Consider the following 24,720-nt stretch of genomic DNA (forward strand, 5'->3'; position numbering starts at 1 on the left):
AAATGGAGACTTACTGAGATCGTCGAAATGCGTTTCAATCCCATCAGCTCCTGGGACTGAGCAGATGAGACGGGCTTTCAGGAAGGTGCTCCACTTGTTGACCAAGCAGCAGTGACCGCCATCATCGTTCTGTAAACACACACACGCGCGGTTTGAGCCGAAATCAAAGAGAGGAGAAATAGCTGTATTTAATTCATTGCAAGCCCCTCCGCAGCGGGAGAGAGAGGAACAAACAGCCAGGAAAAGTTAGCTGTGAGAAGACAAGATTGCAAATAGTGTCTCGTCTGATTCACAAAACACACCCATCTGGTCTGATGGCCGGCCAAATTTTAGGAAGAGGTGGCTGAGGAATCCTGATTTATCATCTGACTTCAAATCCCAACCTATTCGTTTGGGAGGTATATATATGAAGGGATAGTTCACCCATAAACAAAAATGCTGTCATTATTTATTCATTGGGTCATACCAAACTGGTTTCACTTACTTTCTTCCATAGAATACAATACAATTTTCTATTCAATTGTAATACAGTAAATGGGGATTGGTGCTTTCAAGCTTCAAAAAGGACACAAAACACCATAAAAGCATCATTAAAGTTGTCTGTAAACTAGATGTTAACCGCTGTGAACAGGAACATTTTAACCAAAATCTTCTTCAGACTTCATTTCTTAAGATAAATTGTAAGATTCTCATAAGAATGTTGGGAAAGTTCATGCAAAAATGAAAATTGCGTCATTTACTCAGTTGTTCCAAAGCTGTTCAAGTTTTTGTTTTGTTGAACACACACAAAAAAAGATATTCTGAAGAATGTTGGTAACCAGACAGTTGACAGGAGCCATTGACTTCCATAGTAGAAAAAAAAAAAAAATACCATGGAAGTCAATGGCTTCCATCAACTGTCTGGTTACCAACATTCTTCAGAATATCTTTTTTTGTGTGTTCAGCTCATACAGGTTTGGAACACCTTGAGGGCGAGTAAATTATCTTGGTGAATTATCACGTTAAGAACAGTTCTTGAAAAATTCTTAAGTTCTCAAACATTTTAATAAGAATTTTTTTTTTTTTTTTTTGGAAACAAAAAACAACAAACTTTGAAGATATTTGATTGTATGACGGGTCTTGTCGAAGACTTGGTGATCAGCTGAATGAAACATTTTCCAAAATCAATTGTACTTCCTGCAGATATTATAATAATAAATGTGCACAATAAATGTGTTTTTTCGGGCGGCAGTGGCTCAGTGGTTCATGTAGATTGTCTACAAACCGGAAGGTTGGTGGTTCAATCCCCAGTTCCACCTGACCAAGTGTCGAGGTGTCCTTGAGCAAGACACCTAACCCCAGCTGCTCCCGACGAGCTGGATCGCCTTGCATGGCTGACACCGCCGTCGGTGTATGAATGAGTGAGTGAATGGGTGAATGTGAGGCAATATTGTAAAGAGCTTTGGTGGCCATTGGGTCTGTGAAAGCGCTATATAAATGCAGTCCATTTACCATTTACCACATTTATAAAAAATAAATAAATTAATAATTACAATTGGCTTGACGGGACAGAAAAAATGTATTCAATTTCTTTCTTTTGGGGATTTAAGACTATTTGGAGGTTATTAGAATTACAATAATTGTAAGAGCATTCTTTTTAGGATTTCAAATTCAATCCATCAAAGTTTTTGCTTTAGAACATTCTTAAGAAATGTTTCTAGGACTATTTATGATCTGGACATCAATAAATTAATACAGCTAGATTTTCAGTGAGTAATGGCTTAAATTTCAATCTGTTCCTTACACAAACTCTTGCATGACTTCAGTAGATTTGGAATATGATGCACAAAGGAGGCCCACATTAGGGGATCCTAATCTTTAGCAACTTTAAGGTGCTTTACTGTAATTTTGTAGCTTGAATTTCCCAGTCCTCGTTCATGTTCATTCAAATTCACCTTTTGTGTTTCCCAGAAAAAAGTATGTCCTTCAGGTTTGGAATGTGATGAGTAAATAATGAAAGATATTAAAATTTTAGGGTGAAACTATACAGATGCAGCTAAATGAGTTGTATACGACAAACCATATACATGATATGAATGATCACACCTAAGGCTATTTCTGCATGCTTCATCTTTGATCGCATGACTCGTTGTTATTAATAAAAGCTAAAGATCTTTGTGAGAGTGTGGATGGTGACCAGATGGGTTCAGATGTGAGATGCAGAATGGCTGGTTCTCCGGAGTGTGATCCATAAAGCCCTGAGTGCAGGGGTGTGTTTGCATGCTAGGTCACCACATGACCCCGACTCATAAACAAAGACCTGGGGGGCCGCACGACAGAGACCACGCACTCATATAAACACACCCGTAAACACAAAACAGAAAGCGGATAAACACAAAAACTCACCCACACAAACACACATGTAATGTCACCACCATGTGGTTCCACATATGAAACAGCTCAATAAACAGATGCATATTAAAATACACATGCACAAATCCATTTGTAAAGACACACACACACAAAAATCATTTTGTATATAGACTACCATTTAAAATGTTGGGGTCATAAAGATTTTTCTTTTATGTAATTACTACTTTTATTAAGCTTTAAATTGATCAAAAGACATATAATGTTCTGAAAGATTTGTAATTAAAATATCATAGAATTCATGAAAATATTAAGCAGCACAACTGTTTTCAACATTGTTAATAAAAATAAGAGTTATTTGAAATTTTAATAATACTTCACAATATTACTGTTTTACTGTATTTTTGATCAAATAAATGCAGCCTTGTTGAGTATAAGAGATTTCTTTCAAAAACATAAAGTCTTACTAGAAACACTATAAAAAAATCATAAAGCTTCAAAGACTTATAAATAGCACCTTTACAGTCATAAGACATTTAGGAACTTTTATTGTATTGTATTGCATAGCAGGCTGGACATTCTGCAATTAATTGACCCATTTATGTGGGTTTTGTACAGTTTAGCTATGTTTGTGGGAAACTTTTCATTATTTAACCCTCCCAATACAGCTAAACAAGAACAAACCCACAAGCTTACATTAAGCCCAAGAAGATGCACCACAAACCCCTGAGTTTACCCCTGTGGCCCAAGCCTGCCGCTCGATGTTTGTTTTCATTGCCCTGCTCAATTTGCAGCTGTGGTCTGGCACTATTTCATTAAGAACTTGTGGTTAAGCTCCACGCTCGGGACAAATGCTTTGGTGCTAGTAAATTAGCAGTCTTTTCCATAGTACGTAAAGAAACTCAGTCATACTCAGAAGGGCTGATCTGACAGGTCAAAAGGTCACAGGTTCAGGGGTCACATGGATAGAGAGACGTATTGTAAGCAGGGAGGTCAAATATGTGTGGATTTCAGCACGTCAGCGGCAAGCAAACAAAAATGCCACAGTCAAGTATCCACAAACCACAGCTCACTCGCTCTCGGCTGTAGCTGGAATCTCTTCCAGAAATGCTGAATGGTATGGAATGTCTCAAACTTTGGGTTGTATTTATCAAATCACATTTTAGGTCAGAGATTTAAGCTCACCAGGCAGATTCGCCCGATGCGTGACTGTGATTTGGGGCTCTGGCCCATCTCGGAAGACTTCTCACGGAAGAAAAAGTAGAGTTTGTCATCGTTTTTCTCATTGCTGTCGGGGATGAGGTGCACATGGACAAATGAGGGGTCTAAGAAAAAAGAGAGAGGGAGAGAAAAATGTAACATGCAATGGCATTTTACAAATTGCACGATTAAACATTTAGTAACTGAGAAACTACAAGGAATCATTAGGACTATTTAAATGACCTGCAAAAAAGCAAAAGGTAATTAAAAAAATGGACAAGCAGACAGAGCACTAATCAACAAACACTTTCTCTAGACAGACAGATAGACAGACCGACAACTACTCATATCCACTTATTTTACATATTTACCATTCAGCCATCTTGAGTTGTATTGGTCGGTACGCATGACTGCGTTTTTCCCCAAAGTTCGGAAAATAGCAGAGTCTGTTCCCATGAAGTCAATATACACCCCTGCATACAGTTCTCCATCTAAGAGATACAGAAACAGAGAGATAAAAAGAAAGAGTCAAATGTAAGAATCTGCAAATGTGAAAGAATGACGCATTTGATTTATGAGCTTTTATGCCGTCTATGATGAAATGTCAGCCACACCCAAAGTCTAACACCGTTCTTTCAACATCTGTGCAGAGATCCATCAGGACACAGATAAAGAGCATTTAACTGATCAACTGTTCAACTTGCAGTGAACTTACAGGGACAATCAGCCAAAATAATGTTTTTGTTTGTTTTAACAAATAAAATACATTAATGATAATAACTTTAATTATGCACATATTAATATGACACCATTCAATGATATAAAGCTTGGCTTGATGGCAACTGCCAACTTACACTGTACACAATTATGCACAAGATTGATGCCCACTGGGTTTCACATGCGCTGGTCATTATGCATGCGCATGTGAGGGGTTATTATTGCCTCTGGAGGAATTTGTTCCTTGTTAAGTAGTGTGGAGGTCAAGTGTGTGTGTGTGTGTGTGTGTGTGTGTGTGTGTCTATGTGTGTGTGTGTAGAACCCAGTTGCAGGCCATTTGAGCAGGTGTCTCAGTGTGTAGTTGGCAGAGGCCATGGCTGTTGAGGAGGGGGGTCGCAGAACCACGGCCAGACGGAGCTCTGTCGCGGCCCTCAAGATTAATTCCTTCTCTGAGGTATCAAGAGCACAGAGCCTGCCCGCTTTTGCCCACACTTGCTTCTGTTTACAGCGGGAGATACGAGTTCAGTTTGTAGAGGAAACGGACTGGATGTAGAATGAGTTTGTTGAAACAGTCTATTTGCTCTGCCCGTTGGCGGTTTTTCCAAAGGCAGATCAAAACTGTTGATTCTTAGGGGAAGTCTAGGTGCCAACCTGTCAGAACGTCTTGTAAATTCAACCAAACAACTCTAATATATGAGGTGGTGGTTAAATACAACAAGGCAGGCAAGCAATAAAGAGTTCTTTCAAGGACTGGCATGCCAAAGTTTGCAAAAGCTTCCTTGTCATGTTTGTTTGTGGCTTTTAAGGTTGTACCTCGTGTAAGCCTGTGATAAATTGCTTTACTGGCTTAGCTAAGTGGTTTTGCTAGTTGTGGGCTTTGCTAAGCTGTGCTGATTAGATGGTTTAGCCAGTTGTTTTCCTAGTCAAGGGTTTTGCTGAATTACCTGCTGTGTAAGTCCTGCTAAATTGGGGTTTTGTGCTGTTGTTTGGTCTTGGCTGATGACCCGCTAGTTTGGAGATCGTTTATTCAGGAGAAAAAAAAAAACTAATATACAAAACTATTTTGTCAGAAAACACTATGGTTTCCACACTCTAACAAACTAATATTGATTAAGGAAAACATTCTTTAACATACTTTATTCAAATACAAAGACACAAATGCTTTGCTAACATGACAATATTCAGGCTGCTTGCTATGCACATTTTTAAAGAAAAAGACTTTCAGATTTTAAAAGAAAGAAAAAAGCAAACCAACGAATGCAACACCTACTTAAAATAACAAGTAAAATTAAGCTTATTTAGCTAGCAGCATCTACGCGGCACGACTTGGGGGGAAATAAACAAATTGCGATTTTTGTTAAAAATTGAGATTGAGATTTAAAATGCAATTTAAAAAAAAGTGCTTATTTGATGGGCTGTAGAATTTGGTAAAAAAAAATGTGTGACTATCAGAATGACTATAAAATTATTATTAGGGGTTCAAGCACGAAGTGCTGAAACCCTATTGTAATTGTACTGATTTTTATTATTATTAGGGGTTCAAGCACGAAGTGCTGAAACCCTATTGTAATTGTACTGATTTTTAGGGGTTCAAGCACGAAGTGCTGAAACCCTATTGTAATTGTGCTGATTTTTATTATTATTAGGGGTTCAAGCACGAAGTGCTGAAACCCTATTGTAATTGCTCTGATTTTTAGGGGTTCAAGCACGAAGTGCTGAAACCCTATTGTAATTGTCCTGATTTTTAGGGGTTCAAGCATGAAATGCTGAAACCCTATTGTAATTGTACTGATTTTTATTAGGGGTTCAAGCATGAAATGCTGAAACCCTATTGTAATTGTAAGGATTCGTAAAACGCATCGTGCAGGACAAACCGTAAGGCCTAGAGACGTGAAACCTGGCCAGATGGTAGGCCTCAATTTGGGGACAACCTATCAGAGTATGACCCCAATTGGCCCATAGGTGGCGCTACAGCAACCAAAAGTACTAAATCGCTCATAACTCTTAGACCGCTTGTCCCAGGATCAAGTGTCTTATATCGTTGGAATCCTTGGCTCAAGGCGGACAAAACGGCTATCTCCGATTTGGATGTAGGCAGGGGAAATTTTCTGCTATGTCGGATTTTGTCCAAAACCTACTTTTGCGAACTAGTCCCTGGTTTTTCGCCCGATCGGAACCAAACCAGTCTAGGACAATTCTCTGGACTCTCTAGATCAATAATTATCGAAAAAAAGTTGAACTTTTGCATTTGGGTGGCTGTAACAGGGTCATTTAGAAAAGGGGCGTGGCAAAATACACTAAAAAGCCTATAAATCCCAAATGAAAACTCAGAACTTCACCAAAATTGATGAGCATATGTGTCAGAACATGGTGAGGAAGCATGCAGAGTTTCATGGAGATCGGACCACAGGTGGCGCTATAACTGGCAAAAAGCCTTCATTCTTATTAGGGGTTCAAGCATGAAATGCTGAAACCCTATTGTAATTGTAAGGATTCGTAAAACGCATCGTGCAGGACAAACCGTAAGGCCTAGAGACTTGAAACCTGGCCAGATGGTAGGCCTCAATTTGGGGACAACCTATCAGAGTATGACCCCGAATGGCCCATAGGTGGCGCTACAGCAACCAAAAGTTCAAAATCGCTCATAACTCTTAGACCGCTTGTCCCAGGATCAAGTGTCTTATATCGTTGGAATCCTTGGCTCAAGGCGGACAAAACGGCTATCTCCGATTTGGATGTAGGCAGGGGAAATTTTCTGCTATGTCGGATTTTGTCCAAAACCTACTTTTGCGAACTAGTCCCTGGTTTTTCGCCCGATCGGAACCAAACCAGTCTAGGACAATTCTCTGGACTCTCTAGATCAATAATTATCGAAAAAAAGTTGAACTTTTGCATTTGGGTGGCTGTAACAGGGTCATTTAGAAAAGGGGCGTGGCAAAATACACTAAAAAGCCTATAAATCCCAAATGAGAACTCAGAACTTCACCAAAATTGATGAGCATATGTGTCAGAACACGGTGAGGAAGCATGCAGAGTTTCATGGAGATCGGACCATAGGTGGCGCTATAACTGGCAAAAAGCCTTCATTCTTATTAGGGGTTCAAGCATGAAATGCTGAAACCCTATTGTAATTGTAAGGATTCGTAAAACGCATCGTGCAGGACAAACCGTAAGGCCTAGAGACGTGAAACCTGGCCAGATGGTAGGCCTCAATTTGGGGACAACCTATCAGAGTATGACCCCAATTGGCCCATAGGTGGCGCTACAGCAACCAAAAGTACTAAATCGCTCATAACTCTTAGACCGCTTGTCCCAGGATCAAGTGTCTTATATCGTTGGAATCCTTGGCTCAAGGCGGACAAAACGGCTATCTCCGATTTGGATGTAGGCAGGGGAAATTTTCTGCTATGTCGGATTTTGTCCAAAACCTACTTTTGCGAACTAGTCCCTGGTTTTTCGCCCGATCGGAACCAAACCAGTCTAGGACAATTCTCTGGACTCTCTAGATCAATAATTATCGAAAAAAAGTTGAACTTTTGCATTTGGGTGGCTGTAACAGGGTCATTTAGAAAAGGGGCGTGGCAAAATACACTAAAAAGCCTATAAATCCCAAATGAAAACTCAGAACTTCACCAAAATTGATGAGCATATGTGTCAGAACATGGTGAGGAAGCATGCAGAGTTTCATGGAGATCGGACCACAGGTGGCGCTATAACTGGCAAAAAGCCTTCATTCTTATTAGGGGTTCAAGCATGAAATGCTGAAACCCTATTGTAATTGTAAGGATTCGTAAAACGCATCGTGCAGGACAAACCGTAAGGCCTAGAGACTTGAAACCTGGCCAGATGGTAGGCCTCAATTTGGGGACAACCTATCAGAGTATGACCCCGAATGGCCCATAGGTGGCGCTACAGCAACCAAAAGTTCAAAATCGCTCATAACTCTTAGACCGCTTGTCCCAGGATCAAGTGTCTTATATCGTTGGAATCCTTGGCTCAAGGCGGACAAAACGGCTATCTCCGATTTGGATGTAGGCAGGGGAAATTTTCTGCTATGTCGGATTTTGTCCAAAACCTACTTTTGCGAACTAGTCCCTGGTTTTTCGCCCGATCGGAACCAAACCAGTCTAGGACAATTCTCTGGACTCTCTAGATCAATAATTATCGAAAAAAAGTTGAACTTTTGCATTTGGGTGGCTGTAACAGGGTCATTTAGAAAAGGGGCGTGGCAAAATACACTAAAAAGCCTATAAATCCCAAATGAGAACTCAGAACTTCACCAAAATTGATGAGCATATGTGTCAGAACACGGTGAGGAAGCATGCAGAGTTTCATGGAGATCGGACCATAGGTGGCGCTATAACTGGCAAAAAGCCTTCATTCTTATTAGGGGTTCAAGCATGAAATGCTGAAACCCTATTGTAATTGTAAGGATTCGTAAAACGCATCGTGCAGGACAAACCGTAAGGCCTAGAGACGTGAAACCTGGCCAGATGGTAGGCCTCAATTTGGGGACAACCTATCAGAGTATGACCCCAATTGGCCCATAGGTGGCGCTACAGCAACCAAAAGTACTAAATCGCTCATAACTCTTAGACCGCTTGTCCCAGGATCAAGTGTCTTATATCGTTGGAATCCTTGGCTCAAGGCGGACAAAACGGCTATCTCCAATTTGGATGTAGGCAGGGGAAATTTTCTGCTATGTCGGATTTTGTCCAAAACCTACTTTTGCGAACTAGTCCCTGGTTTTTCGCCTGTCCAAAACCTACTTTTGCGAACTAGTCCCTGGTTTTTCGCCCGATCGGAACCAAACCAGTCTAGGACAATTCTCTGGACTCTCTAGATCAATAATTATCGAAAAAAAGTTGAACTTTGGCATGTGGGTGGCTGTAACAGGGTCATTTAGAAAAGGGGCGTGGCAAAATACACTAAAAAGCCTATAAATCCCAAATGAAAACTCAGAACTTCACCAAAATTGATGAGCATATGTGTCCGAACATGGTGAGGAAGCATGCAGAGTTTCATGGAGATCGGACCATAGGTGGCGCTATAACTGGCAAAAAGCCTTCATTCTTATTAGGGGTTCAAGCATGAAATGCTGAAACCCTATTGTAATTGTAAGGATTCGTAAAACGCATCGTGCAGGACAAACCGTAAGGCCTAGAGACTTGAAACCTGGCCAGATGGTAGGCCTCAATTTGGGGACAACCTATCAGAGTATGACCCCGATTGGCCCATAGGTGGCGCTACAGCAACCAAAAGTTCAAAATCGCTCATAACTCTTAGACCGTTTGTCCCAGGATCAAGTTTCTTATATCGTTGGAATCCTTGGCTCAAGGCGGACAAAATGGATATCTCCGATTTGGATGTAGGCAGGGAAAAATTTCTGCTATGTCGCATTTTGTCCAAAACCTACTTTTGCGAACTAGTCCCTGGTTTTTCGCCCGATCGGAACCAAACCAGTCTAGGACAATTCTCTGGACTCTCTAGATCAATAATTATCGAAAAAAAGTTGAACTTTGGCATGTGGGTGGCTGTAACAGGGTCATTTAGAAAAGGGGCGTGGCAAAATACACTAAAAAGCCTATAAATCCCAAATGAAAACTCAGAACTTCACCAAAATTGATGAGCATATGTGTCCGAACATGGTGAGGAAGCATGCAGAGTTTCATGGAGATCGGACCATAGGTGGCGCTATAACTGGCAAAAAGCCTTCATTCTTATTAGGGGTTCAAGCATGAAATGCTGAAACCCTATTGTAATTGTAAGGATTCGTAAAACGCATCGTGCAGGACAAACCGTAAGGCCTAGAGACTTGAAACCTGGCCAGATGGTAGGCCTCAATTTGGGGACAACCTATCAGAGTATGACCCCGATTGGCCCATAGGTGGCGCTACAGCAACCAAAAGTTCAAAATCGCTCATAACTCTTAGACCGTTTGTCCCAGAATCAAGTGTCTTATATCGTTGGAATCCCTGGCTCGAGGCAGACAAAATGGCTATCTCCGATTTGCTCGCCCTGCAGGCGCCAATTTCGAGAAAATTGCATTTTTTTGAAAAACCTATTTTTGCGAACTTCTCCTAGGTTTTTGGCCCGATCGGAACCAAACCACTGCAAGAATGTTCTCTGGAGTCTGACAATCAATAATCATCCAAAAAATTCTAAATTTCAATTAACGGTCGATAAGGGGAACCAAAATATTTGATGGCACCAGGGCCACTTTTACTAAAACGGTTATAAATTGTGAACGGAAAGGAATTTTTTTGCTAAACTTGGGATACATCTTCCGGACCTCAACCTGAGATCACTTGAAAAAAATCGCAACAATTGGCCACTTGGTGGCACTATAAAACTGTTATAACTTGTGAACGGAAAGAGATATTTTCACAAAACTTGGGACACATGTTCATGAGCTCATTCTGAGGTCATGTGAAAAAAAAATCATGACAATTGGCCACTTGGTGGCACTATAAAATGGTTATAACTTGTGAGCGGAAAGAGATATTTTCGCTAAACTTGGGACACATGTTCATAAGCTCAATCTGAGTTGGCATGAAAAAAATCGTGACAATTGGCCACTTGGTTGCGCTATAACAGTGAAAAAAATCATGAAAATAGCTATAAGCGCACCCAACTGTTAGTCTACTGAAAATTGGCACGCAGTGTCTTTGTCCAGGGTGCCATAATAGTCTATGAGAACATTGGTGTATCTAAAAAAACTCAGTATACGTCAGTGGCACAATGCCTTGAAGGAGCCTTAGAAGTTTTCTCTCGAAACTTAAAAAATTACATAATTGATAACCAGCTGTGTCAGCATCAGCTCATTTAAAGTCTACAAATGTAATATTGAAGTAAATGTTTTTGACTATGTTGTATATATTTTAGGATGTTATGGTTTTTTGATTCGTTTTTTAATTTATTTAATGTTTTAATATTGTGCACCTGCCCGGGGACTACAGATGGAAAATAGCTTTTGCCAATTCTGGTACAAAACATCTTTTCGAAAGATTAATGTATTTTGTACATTGTCCCTGACAAATAAACTAATAAAATAAAATAAACTAAATAAAGTTTCAAGCCAGTGTTTTTTCACAGGAGTGACCTCCTAAGACTCCTGAATCCTTGCCGAGTCCAACAATACCAAACATGCCAGGTTTCGCCTTATGGTTTTTGTAAGTGTCATTTAGAGCTTTAAAAAATTGTTTATCTTCAAAGCCGTTAGTCCGATCGAGACAACAACAAAAAAACAAAGGAAATTTGAAAACATAGGTAAATAGCTAAACAATAACGCCAAAATGTTAAACTTATGATAGGAACTGACAAAAAAAATTCACCCATGGATCATTTTGATGCTCTCACATGTTTGAAACGAACAATGATGGATTGTGATGAAATTTGTTTTAAATTGGGAGTGGCGAATCCCCGTCCATACTGTCATTGACCATTCGCAAAGACCCGCCCACTTTACTTACTGTTGCTATGTCTGACAAGCGACGCCACTCTCACACCACACCAAGTTCTCACGCAGTGAAAAATACATTGCAGATCAGAGAGGAGACTGCGTGCTGACAGACAAGTACTTTTGATATGAAACAAATGGCGCTTTTCCACTACACAGTACCAGCTCGCCTCGGCTCGGCTCGACTCGACTCGGCTTTGTTTGGTTTTCCACTGTGTAAAAGTTGTGCCTGTACCTGCTTCCAGGTACTTTTTTTCGTACCACCTCCGGTAAGGTTCTAAGCAAGCTGAGGCGATACTAAAATGTGACGTGAAAACACGGCAGACTGCTGATTGGTCAGAGAGAATCGTCACTATTCACACGCCAGACGGAGTATCCTGAATAAAAAACAGCAAAAACAAAAACATCCAAAAACAGCATACACTTGATTTCCTCCATTGTCCTGTGTGTGTGGCAGCGGATGTATCTTGCGTAGAAGATTAAGTCACGGCAGTTTCCTGCGGCGTCGCTATGACGACCAGGTACTATTGTGGAGGTACTATCTGCAATGGAAAACGGAGCGAAAAGCAAGCCGAGCCGAGTCGAGTTGAGCTGGTACTGGTAATGGAAAAGCGCCAAAAGTCTCACCTTTCAAATGTAGTCATTTTTTAGAGACATTTAAACAATAAATACCGTTTTGTGACTCTTTAATGTGTCTGACAGATCGCTGTAGACTCGAGGCTCAGTTAAAGCTGCTCGTGAACCGATCATCTCTTCCTTCTAGTTAATTTATAGCATTAAAATAAACATGAATGAACATAAAAGGAATGTTGTTTTAAAGTGCTAAGACGTCAGTACACTTTGTTTTTCAAATTTAAATCCTCCAAAGTTAATCTACTAACTCTCCTGACTGCTTTGTGGGACAAAATGGAGGATTATGATTAGTCAGATCGCCTGTCAATCAAACTCCCTGCGAAGGGTCAATTGACAATGCCCATGCGCACAATCCTGATCTAATCGACAACTTTGCAGTTGCACATAGGAAAGCCCAGAAAATCCCGCTATAATGTAAGAAAGCATCTTTTTTACATATTTGGACCTAGGCCTAACAATGTTATGGTGCGCTGTCACCAGTGTTTTTTTATTGTTTTTTTTTGGTGAGCGTAGGCTCCTCCTGATTTTGTTTAGTCATCTCATCTCTTATATGCTGTGTATGATCATATCCTGCCCTATTCATGGTAGCCTACTCGCGGACATTGCGTCATCAATGTCATCAATTGCGTCATCAAGGGGCCCGCCTTGATAATCCTACTTAAGGGCCGGTGTTGGCTCGTTACGCCACTGAATATAATTGTCTAAACTCCTTATCAAAATTACATATTTACAACAAATTTGACACATATATATATATATATATATATATATATATATATATATATAGGCACACTTTGAGTACTACTAATAAAAGTGGTGGAGATCAGGCAAGACTGTAAGAAGACTCAGGCAAAAAGGTGCTATAACTAAAATATATAAAATAAAATAAAATATATACTGTAAAAACGCTTTAAAACCATAGATTTCCTATGGCAAACTGCATGTATTGGCTGTAAATTGACTTTTTCATCTATGATGGCAGTTGTTAAATGCTTGCTAAATAAAACGTAATGTCTTTTGATGCTTGTGTGATTAAAGGCCTTAAAGGCCTTAACTGCTTGAACCCCGATAAATGCTGCTTGCAGCTTTAATTATTATTATTATTCTTCTGCCGTAAAACGCATCGTGCAGCCCAAACCGTAAGTGCTAGAGACTTGAAACTTGGCCAGAAGGTAGTACAAAAATCGAGGAGAGGTTCAGAGAGTATGACCCCGATTGGCCCATAGGTGGCGCTATAGTGCCAAAAACCAAAAAAAATCACGGTTTTGCTTAAATCTCCTTAACCCTTTGTCACAGACTCAAGTGTCTTATATCACTGTAATCCTTGTCTCAAGACGGACAAAATGTATATCTTCAATTTCATTTCCGGTATGCAAATTTTTCCGCCATTTTGAATTTTGTCTAAAACCTACTTTTGCAAACTAGTAGAGGGTTTTTTTGGCCAATCGGAACCAAACCAGTGCAGAAATGTTCTCTGGAGTCTGATTATCAGTAATTATCGAAAAAAAGTTGAAATTTCGATCCACGGTTGCTAAGGGGCGTCAAAACGTTCGCAGGAGGCGGAGCCAGTTTACTAAAATGGTTATAACTCATGAACGAAATTAGATATTTTCACCAAACTCGGAACACATGTGTATGAGTTCAATCTGGGGTCACAGTAAAAAAATCGCGACGATTGAACACTAGGTGGCGTTATAACATGAAAAAAACATGAAAAGGGCTATAACCACCTGACCGTTAGTCCAATTGACTTGAAAATTGGTATGCAGTCTCATGGTCCAGGGTGCCATGTATATCTATGATGACATTGGCGTATCTCGAAAAACATGGCCGCCATCGGCCAATGAAGTTGAGCACCTATTAGACAAGGTTAACGGAGGCCGATCGGAACAAAACTCGATGGGCATGTTCAACTCATGGCCCTAGAGGTATGTAAGATTTTTGAAAGAAATCGGCCACTAGTTGGCGCTAACGAGTTTTATGGCTCTGTAATCACGTGGTGTTAAACTTATTGTCACATTATGCATATCATTTGATAGATCTGCTCATGCTGAACAACTTTGCCTCAAGAACCACTACTGTCAATCAAACTGTTCATTAAATATTTGCAAACATGTTAAAAACCTACTTTTGCGAACTAGTCCCTGGTTTTTTGCCCGATCAGAACCAGACCAGTCTAGGGTAATTCTCTGGACTCTCTAGATCAATAATTATCGAAAAAAAGTTGAACTTTTGCATTTGGATGGCTGTAATAGGGTCATTTAGAAAATGGGCGTGGCAAAATACACTAAAAAGCCTATAAATCCTAAATGAAAACTCAGAACTTCACAAAAATTGATGAGCATATGTGACATAACATGCTAAAGAAGCATGGAAATTTTTATGGAGATCGGAGCATAGGTGGCGCTATAACTGTTAAAATGCTTTAAAGCCATATATTTCCTATGGTAAATTGCCTGTATTTGCTGTAAGTGGTGTCTTCTATCTATTATCGTATAATGTTCATATCATAATGTTCAAAACCAGTGCAGCACAATTCTCTGAACTCTCTAGATCAATAATTATCAGAAAAAAAGTTGAACTTCTTCAAAAGGTGATTTTATATGAATATAATGACATATTAAGCCAATAAGTGGTATTTTACTGCCCCCTGCTGTCATTTCATCATACTACTCCCTAATATTGTTATAAAATTCATATTTAGACTTTATAAAATCATTATTTTAACATTTACAATCACATTTTGTCAAAACTCATCTATTGAGTATTACTATTGACAATAGGCTCTATGCACGAACGCTGCTGACGTATTTCCGGTAGGATCTCAGCCAGCGTCTTTACTTCCGCATAGCGCGTTCTATAGGACAATTCACTTCAATAAAATTAATTTTCTCAGAAACGGAGACAACGATTTTAGAAACTGATTCGCTAGTCGGATTTCGCGCGATATGAGAGAATACTCACCCTCAAAGTTGTTGATGTAGCTCGTAATTTATAATTTAAAGAACTTCTCTTTTTTACTCATGTGTGACAGTTTAACTGCCTTACAATATTGTTAACATCATTCACGTTAACCGCTGGAAGTTTTTGTAAACCGCGAGTGTAATTTGCCATTATCTCCACCTAATGCAAAAACTGCTTCTGACGCAGCACCGGATGTAACTGGGCGGGCTGAGACAAAACGCGGAAGCGATCGTGCATAGAGCCTATTGTGTTACACTGAGATATGGAAATGGACGAAAGTAAGTGAATGAAATGAAACGAAAGTATAACGGCATTTAAGCCACGCCCCCGAATACAAATTCATTCATAACTCGAAAACGGAAAGTCGTTGCGCGCTCAAATTTTGATGGTGAGGACATCTCCGGGCTCTTGATCGAAACGTGTCGTCGCGGGCCTCGGGAGCGCGCCCCCCGCGCATCGCCAGTCCGCGGGACCCCCGATTTTGAACGACCATTACTCCCGACCCAGACCACCCCGAACATTGTGTGAGAGCTCGTTGGAAAGGTCCCGTCTTTGGCTAGCTTCGATTCAAATGTGGTGTTATTTGCCCTGGGCATTCCAGAGATAATAGCCCGAACAGATATGCCTTATAACAGCCATAACTCCCAGCCCCAATCGCCCAAAAACACCTTGATGGTCTCATTCAACAGGGCTCCTCAAGCACTATCTATGCTCTGAGTTTCAGAATTTTTCGCCTTTTGGTTCCTGAGATATAAGTAAAAAAACAAATTCCCATTCATTCATTCAAACACTTCAAATGTAAAATGTAAGCTATGATACCACTGTTGTCCACTAGAGGGAGCAGCAGGATTACGCATGATCTTTTAATTCGCTTTCAGTATTGGGAAATAAACAAATGCTTTAAGAAGCAATCTTTTTTATTATGATTTTTTTTTTTTTTATGATATTTGTATATATTTTATTTTTTTATTATGATTATGAACGGTTTGATTGACATTAGTGATTCTTGAGGCAAAGTTGTTCAAGATGAGGAGATGAAGATATTTTCACAATATCACATCCTAAAAACATTGAAAACATATTTGTCTTTGTGTGTGTGTGTGTGTGTGTGTGTGTGTGTGTGTGTGTGTGTGTGTGTGTGTGTGTGTGTGTGTGTGTGTGTGTGGATGTGTTTGTGTGTGTGTCTGTGTGTGTAAGCATGCTTAATGGAAAGAACATGGAGAAACTGCTTTGTTTTACTGGTGGATAAAAAAAGTCTTTCAAATGAAAGTGAGTCAATTAGTGGTCTTCTACTATGGAAGCAGGACATTCTACTTAATAAAATATTTTCATCTGTGCTTTTGCATAAGTTTTTGGACTATATAAAATTATTGCATGAAAATCACCTATTATAACAGTCATGTTTTGTCAAAGTTTATCACTTCATTTTTACTGAGCTCTCAGTTTGAACAATTCTGCCTCTCAGTGATTAATTTGAAATCTGAAAATGGTGTTATACAGAGGAGATTTGCAATTATCATTTTGTTACCTATCTTTTATTTTAAATATCTCCATCTACAACAAAATGTGTGTGCATGTGTGTGTTCAAGCATGGTTAGTGTATTAAGTATTATTGTTTAAGTATTATTGTTTTCATTTACATTTTAACCACCAGATGAAGAACACTCATTGGTTCATTCTGCTCACTAAAATATTATATTTCATTTTTTTTCCATTTGAAATATTATTTAAACTTAATAAAATAATTAAAATAACATTTCAAATCATATTTTGTCTGTTTATAAATCCCACAGACTCACATTGGCTGCAATACTAATGTTTTTGTAAAACACAGACCTGATAGTCTAATCTGTGTGTATTGTGCATATATTATTGATATTATTGCTATTGCAAATCATGTTATTGTAACTCATATCTTAATAGAATATTATTTGTAATTTTAATTCTTTATTTCTTAATTGTTTTTTTATGATTACTACAGATATTATCACCAAAGATATCAACTACACCTTCACTTTTAGTATTGACACGCTGCACACACAGCACAATCACACACTCACTAATGCATTCAAATAAATGTAATCTTACTGTGCTACTTTATTTGTACATGATTAGAATGAACAGAAATCTAAGAATATTTTTCTTCTTTTGTTAAAGCCATTTCAGACTCCAAGTAAGCATTACATTACTAATCATCTATTTTACAGGTGCCATACAATTGAAAACTGTATTTATCTTGGCATAGTTGAATGATAAGAGTTCTGGACATGGAACTGACATACCGTGAGCCTCAAACACCATTGTTTCCTCCTTCATGTGTAAATCTCCTGTTTGCAAAAGACCGCTGAAAAATGAGTGAATCCCACCATAACACCGACTGTGACGTTGGAGTCAGGATCATTAATATTTATACCCCCCAAATTTGCATTTTCCAGTCCATGTTCTAGGCCAGGCAGTGTTAATGTGGACCTGCACAGCCGAATCATCAGAAGATCTGCAGGTATTGTGAAGAAGCAAGCAAGGACAATAGTGAAAATGGCAGATCATGGATATAAATGTTATGTCTGAGGCTGTGCTGTGGATTTGAGAACTTTTCATTCCCTTCCCACAAAACTGTCAACAGGCATGGTTGATGTTTACAACAGGATACCTCACCATTTTAATTCAAAGCTGTTAGTTTGCTCTTAACGGAGGCCGATCAGAACGAAACTCGATGGGCATGTTCGACTCGTGGCCCTAGAGGTCTGTAAGAATTTTGAAAAATCAGCCACTAGTTGATGCTAACAGGTTTTACGGCTATGTAATCATGTGATGCATATCATTTGATAGATCTCCTCATACTGAACAACTTTGCCTCAAGAACTACTGCTGTCAATCAATTTGTTCATTAAATACTTGCGATTATGTTAAAAACCTACTTTTGTGAACTAGTCCTAGGTTTTTCGCCCGATCGGAAATATACCAGTGCAGTACAATTCTCTGGAAGCTCTAGATTATTAATTATATAAAAAACTTTAACTTTATCCATTGGGTAGCCATAACAGGATCATTTAGAAAATGGGTATGGCAAAAAACACTCAAAAGCCTGTAAATCCTAAACAAAAACTCACTAAACTGCCTTATGTGCTTAAAGACCCTAAATGCTTGAACCCCGCTAAATGCTGCTTGCAGCTTTAATTAGGGGTTCAAGCATGAAATGCTGAAACCCTATTGTAATTGTACTGATTTTTATTAGGGGTTCAAGCACGAAGTGCTGAAACCCTATTGTAATTGTACTGATTTTTATTATTATTATTATTCTTCTGCCGTAAAACGCATCGTGCAGCCCAAACCGTAAGTGCTAGAGACTTGAAACTTGGCCAGAAGGTAGTACAAAAATCGAGGAGAGGTTCAGAGAGTATGACCCCGATTGGCCCATAGGTGGCGCTATAGTGCCAAAAACCAAAAAAAATCACGGTTTTGCTTAAATCTCCTTAACCCTTTGTCACAGACTCAAGTGTCTTATATCACTGTAATCCTTGTCTCAAGACGGACAAAATGTATATCTTCAATTTCATTTCCGGTATGCAAATTTTTCCGCCATTTTGAATTTTGTCTAAAACCTACTTTTGCAAACTAGTAGAGGGTTTTTTTGGCCAATCGGAACCAAACCAGTGCAGAAATGTTCTCTGGAGTCTGATTATCAGTAATTATCGAAAAAAAGTTGAAATTTCGATCCACGGTTGCTAAGGGGCGTCAAAACGTTCGCAGGAGGCGGAGCCAGTTTACTAAAATGGTTATAACTCATGAACGAAATTAGATATTTTCACCAAACTCGGAACACATGTGTATGAGTTCAATCTGGGGTCACAGTAAAAAAATCGCGACGATTGAACACTAGGTGGCGTTATAACATGAAAAAAACATGAAAAGGGCTATAACCACCTGACCGTTAGTCCAATTGACTTGAAAATTGGTATGCAGTCTCATGGTCCAGGGTTCCATGTATATCTATGAGGACATTGGCGTATCTCGAAAAACATGGCCGCCATCGGCCAATGAAGTTGAGCACCTATTAGACAAGGTTAACGGAGGCCGATCGGAACAAAACTCGATGGGCATGTTCAACTCATGGCCCTAGAGGTATGTGAGATTTTTGAAAGAAATCGGCCACTAGTTGGCGCTAACGAGTTTTATGGCTCTGTAATCACGTGGTGTTAAACTTATTGTCACATTATGCATATCATTTGATAGATCTGCTCATGCTGAACAACTTTGCCTCAAGAACCACTACTGTCAATCAAACTGTTCATTAAATATTCGCAAACATGTTAAAAACCTACTTTTGCGAACTAGTCCCTGGTTTTTTGCCCGATCAGAACCAGACCAGTCTAGGGTAATTCTCTGGACTCTCTAGATCAATAATTATCGAAAAAAAGTTGAACTTTTGCATTTGGATGGCTGTAATAGGGTCATTTAGAAAATGGGCGTGGCAAAATACACTAAAAAGCCATAAATCCTAAATGAAAACTCAGAACTTCACAAAAATTGATGAGCATATGTGTCAGAACATGCTAAAGAAGCATGGACATTTTTATGGAGATCGGAGCATAGGTGGCGCTATAACTGTTAAAACGCTTTAAAACCATATATTTCCTATGGTAAATTGCCTGTATTTGCTGTAAATGGTGTCTTCTATCATCATATAATGTTCATATCATAATGTTCAAAACCAGTGCAGCACAATTCTCTGAACTCTCTAGATCAATAATTATCAGAAAAAAAGTTTAACTTCTTCAAAAGGTGATTTTATATGAATATAATGACATATTAAGCCAATAAGTGGTATTTTACTGCCCCCTGCTGTCATTTCATCATACTACTCCCTAATATTGTTATAAAATTCATATTTAGACTTTATAAAATCATTATTTTAACATTTACAATCACATTTTGTCAAAACTCATCTATTGAGTATTACTATTGACAATTGTGTTACACTGAGATATGGAAATGGACGAAAGTAAATGAATGAAATGAAACGAAAGTAACGGCATTTAAGCCACGCCCCCGAATACAAATTCATTCATAACTCGAAAACGGAAAGTCGTTGCGCGCTCAAATTTTGATGGTGAGGACCTCTCTGGGCTCTTGATCGAAACGTGTCGTCGCGGGCCTCGGGAGCGCGCCCCCCGCGCATCGCGAATCCGCGGGACCCCCGATTTTGAACGGCCATTACTCCCGACCCAGACCACCCCGAACATTGTGTGAGAGCTCGTTGGAAAGGGCGCGTCCTTGGCTAGCTTCGATTCAAATGTGGTGTTATTTGCCCTGGGCATTCCAGAGATAATAGCCCGAACAGATATGCCTTATAACAATCATAACTCCCAGCCCCAATCGCCCAAAAACACGTTGATGGTCTCATTCAACAGGGCTCCTCAAGCACTATCTATGCTCTGAGTTTCAGAATTTTTCGCCTTTTGGTTCCTGAGATATAAGTAAAAAAACAAATTCCCATTCATTCATTCAAACACTTCAACTGTAAAATGTAAGCTATAATACCACTGTTGTCCACTAGAGGGAGCAGCAGGATTACGCATGATCTTTTAATTCGCTTCAGTATTGGGAAATAAACAAATGCTTTAAGAAGCAATCTTTTTTATTATGATGTTTTTTTTTTATTATGATATTTTTTATACATTTTATTTTTTATTATGATTATGAACGGTTTGATTGACATTAGTGATTCTTGAGGCAAAGTTGTTCAAGATGAGGAGATGAAGATATTTTCACAATATCACATCCTAAAAACATTGAAAACATATTTGTCTTTGTGTGTGTGTGTGTGTGTGTGTGGATGTGTTTGTGTTTGTGTGTGTGTCTGTGTGTGTAAGCATGCTTAATGGAAAGAACATGGAGAAACTGCTTTGTTTTACTGGTGGATAAAAAAGTCTTTCAAATGAAAGTGAGTCAATTAGTGGTCTTCTCCTGCCCTCTGCAGGACATTCTACTTAATAAAATATTTTCATCTGTGCTTTTGCGTTAGTTTTTGGACTATATAAAATTACTTGCATGAAAATCACCTATTATAACACAGTCATGTTTTGTCAAAGTTTATCACTTCATTTTTACTGAGCTCTCAGTTTGAACAATTCTGCCTCTCAGTGATTAATTTGAAATCTGAAAATGGTGTTATACAGAGGAGATTTGCAATTATCATTTTGTTACCTATCTTTTATTTTAAATATCTACATCTACAACAAAATGTGTGTGCATGTGTGTGTTCAAGCATGGTTAGTGTATTAAGTATTATTGTTTAAGTATTATTGTTTTCATTTACATTTTAACCACCAGAAGAAGAACACTCATTGGTTCATTCTGCTCACTAAAATATTATTTTTCATTTTTTTTCCATTTGAAATATTGTTTAAACTTAATAAAATCATTAAAATAACATTTCAAATCATATTTTGTCTGTTTATAAATCCCACAGACTCACATTGGCTGCAATACTAATGTTTTTGTAAAACACAGACCTGATAGTCTAATCTGTGTGTATTGTGCATATATTATTGATATTATTACTATTGCAAATCATATTATTGTAACTCATATCTTAATTGAATATTATTTGTAATTTTAATTCTTTATTTCTTAATTGTTTTTTTATGATTACTACAGATATTATCACCAAAGATATCAACTACACCTTCACTTTTAGTATTGACACGCTGCACACACAGCACAATCACACACTCACTAATGCATTCAAATAAATGGAATCTTATTGTGCTACTTTATTTGTACATGATTAGAATGAACAGAAATCTAAGAATATTTTTCTTCTTTTGTTAAAGCCATTTCAGACTCCAAGTAAGCATTATATTACTAATCATCTATTTTAAAGGTGCCATACAATTGAAAACTGTATTTATCTTGGCATAGTTGAATGATAAGAGTTCTGGACATGGAACTGACATACCTTGAGCCTCAAACACCATTGTTTCCTCCTTCATGTGTAAATCTCCTGTTTGCAAAAGACCGCTGAAAAATGAGTGTTTACAACAGGATACCTCACCATTTTAATTCAAAGCTGTTAGTTTGCTCTTAACGGAGGCCGATCAGAACGAAACTCGGTGGGCATGTTCGACTCGTGGCCCTAGAGGTCTGTAAGAATTTTGAAAAATCAGCCACTAGTTGATGCTAACAGGTTTTACGGCTATGTAATCACGTGATGCATATCATTTGATAGATCTCCTCATACTGAACAACTTTGCCTCAAGAACTACTGCTGTCAATCAATTTGTTCATTAAATACTTGCGATTATGTTAAAAACCTACTTTTGCGAACTAGTCCTAGGTTTTTCGCCCGATCAGAAATATACCAGTGCAGTACAATTCTCTGGAAGCTCTAGATTATTAATTATATAAAAAACTTTAACTTTACCCATTGGGTAGCCATAACAGGATCATTTAGAAAATGGGTATGGCAAAAAACACTCAAAAGCCTGTAAATCCTAAACAAAAACTCACTAAACTGCCTTATGTGCTTAAAGAACCTAAATGCTTGAACCCCGCTAAATGCTGCTTGCAGCTTTAATTATTATTATTATTCTTCTGCCGTAAAACGCATCGTGCAGCCCAAACCGTAAGTGCTAGAGACTTGAAACTTGGCCAGAAGGTAGTACAAAAATCGAGGAGAGGTTCAGAGAGTATGACCCCGATTGGCCCATAGGTGGCGCTATAGTGCCAAAAACCAAAAAAAATCACGGTTTTGCTTAAATCTCCTTAACCCTTTGTCACAGACTCAAGTGTCTTATATCACTGTAATCCTTGTCTCAAGACGGACAAAATGTATATCTTCAATTTCATTTCCGGTATGCAAATTTTTCCGCCATTTTGAATTTTGTCTAAAACCTACTTTTGCAAACTAGTAGAGGGTTTTTTTGGCCAATCGGAACCAAACCAGTGCAGAAATGTTCTCTGGAGTCTGATTATCAGTAATTATCGAAAAAAAGTTGAAATTTCGATCCACGGTTGCTAAGGGGCGTCAAAACGTTTGCAGGAGGCGGAGCCAGTTTACTAAAATGGTTATAACTCATGAACGAAATTAGATATTTTCACCAAACTCGGAACACATATGTATGAGTTCAATCTGGGGTCACAGTAAAAAAATCGCGACGATTGAACACTAGGTGGCGTTATAACATGAAAAAAACATGAAAAGGGCTATAACCACCTGACCGTTAGTCCAATTGACTTGAAAATTGGTATGCAGTCTCATGGTCCAGGGTGCCATGTATATCTATGATGACATTGGCGTATCTCGAAAAACATGGCCGCCATCAGCCAATGAAGTTGAGCACCTATTAGACAAGGTTAACGGAGGCCGATCGGAACAAAACTCGATGGGCATGTTCAACTCATGGCCCTAGAGGTATGTAAGATTTTTGAAAGAAATCGGCCACTAGTTGGCGCTAACGAGTTTTATGGCTCTGTAATCACGTGGTGTTAAACTTATTGTCACATTATGCATATCATTTGATAGATCTGCTCATGCTGAACAACTTTGCCTCAAGAACCACTACTGTCAATCAAACTGTTCATTAAATATTGGCAAACATGTTAAAAACCTACTTTTGCGAACTAGTCCCTGGTTTTTTGCCCGATCAGAACCAGACCAGTCTAGGGTAATTCTCTGGACTCTCTAGATCAATAATTATCGAAAAAAAGTTGAACTTTTGCATTTGGATGGCTGTAATAGGGTCATTTAGAAAATGGGCGTGGCAAAATACACTAAAAAGCCTATAAATCCTAAATGAAAACTCAGAACTTCACAAAAATTGATGAGCATATGTGACATAACATGCTAAAGAAGCATGGACATTTTTATGGAGATCGGAGCATAGGTGGCGCTATAACTGTTAAAATGCTTTAAAGCCATATATTTCCTATGGTAAATTGCCTGTATTTGCTGTAAATGGTGTCTTCTATCTATTATCGTATAATGTTCATATCATAATGTTCAAAACCAGTGCAGCACAATTCTCTGAACTCTCTAGATCAATAATTATCAGAAAAAAAGTTTAACTTCTTCAAAAGGTGATTTTATATGAATATAATGACATATTAAGCCAATAAGTGGTATTTTACTGCCCCCTGCTGTCATTTCATCATACTACTCCCTAATATTGTTATAAAATTCATATTTAGACTTTATAAAATCATTATTTTAACATTTACAATCACATTTTGTCAAAACTCATCTATTGAGTATTACTATTGACAATTGTGTTACACTGAGATATGGAAATGGACGAAAGTAAGTGAATGAAATGAAACGAAAGTATAACGGCATTTAAGCCACGCCCCCGAATACAAATTCATTCATAACTCGAAAACGGAAAGTCGTTGCGCGC

General features: G+C 38.6%; 1 protein-coding gene across 2 annotated transcripts in view; it reads right to left on the reverse strand.

Moving 5' to 3' along the window:
- Positions 1-24,720, reverse strand: part of sema3fb (sema domain, immunoglobulin domain (Ig), short basic domain, secreted, (semaphorin) 3Fb) — a 161,408-nt gene that overhangs the window by 12,032 nt on the left and 124,656 nt on the right. For both annotated transcript variants that reach the window (XM_084395714.1, XM_084395713.1), the window contains 3 exons: positions 3,921-4,040; positions 3,535-3,674; positions 15-129 (listed from right to left, as the gene is read on the reverse strand). In XM_084395714.1, the coding sequence (XP_084251840.1) occupies positions 15-129; positions 3,535-3,674; positions 3,921-4,040 (375 nt within the window). The remainder of the gene's footprint in view (positions 1-14; positions 130-3,534; positions 3,675-3,920; positions 4,041-24,720) is intronic.

Source organism: Rutilus rutilus (assembly GCF_951802725.1).
Source record: "Rutilus rutilus genome assembly, chromosome: 22".
NCBI classification, from domain to species: Eukaryota; Metazoa; Chordata; class Actinopteri; order Cypriniformes; family Leuciscidae; genus Rutilus; species Rutilus rutilus.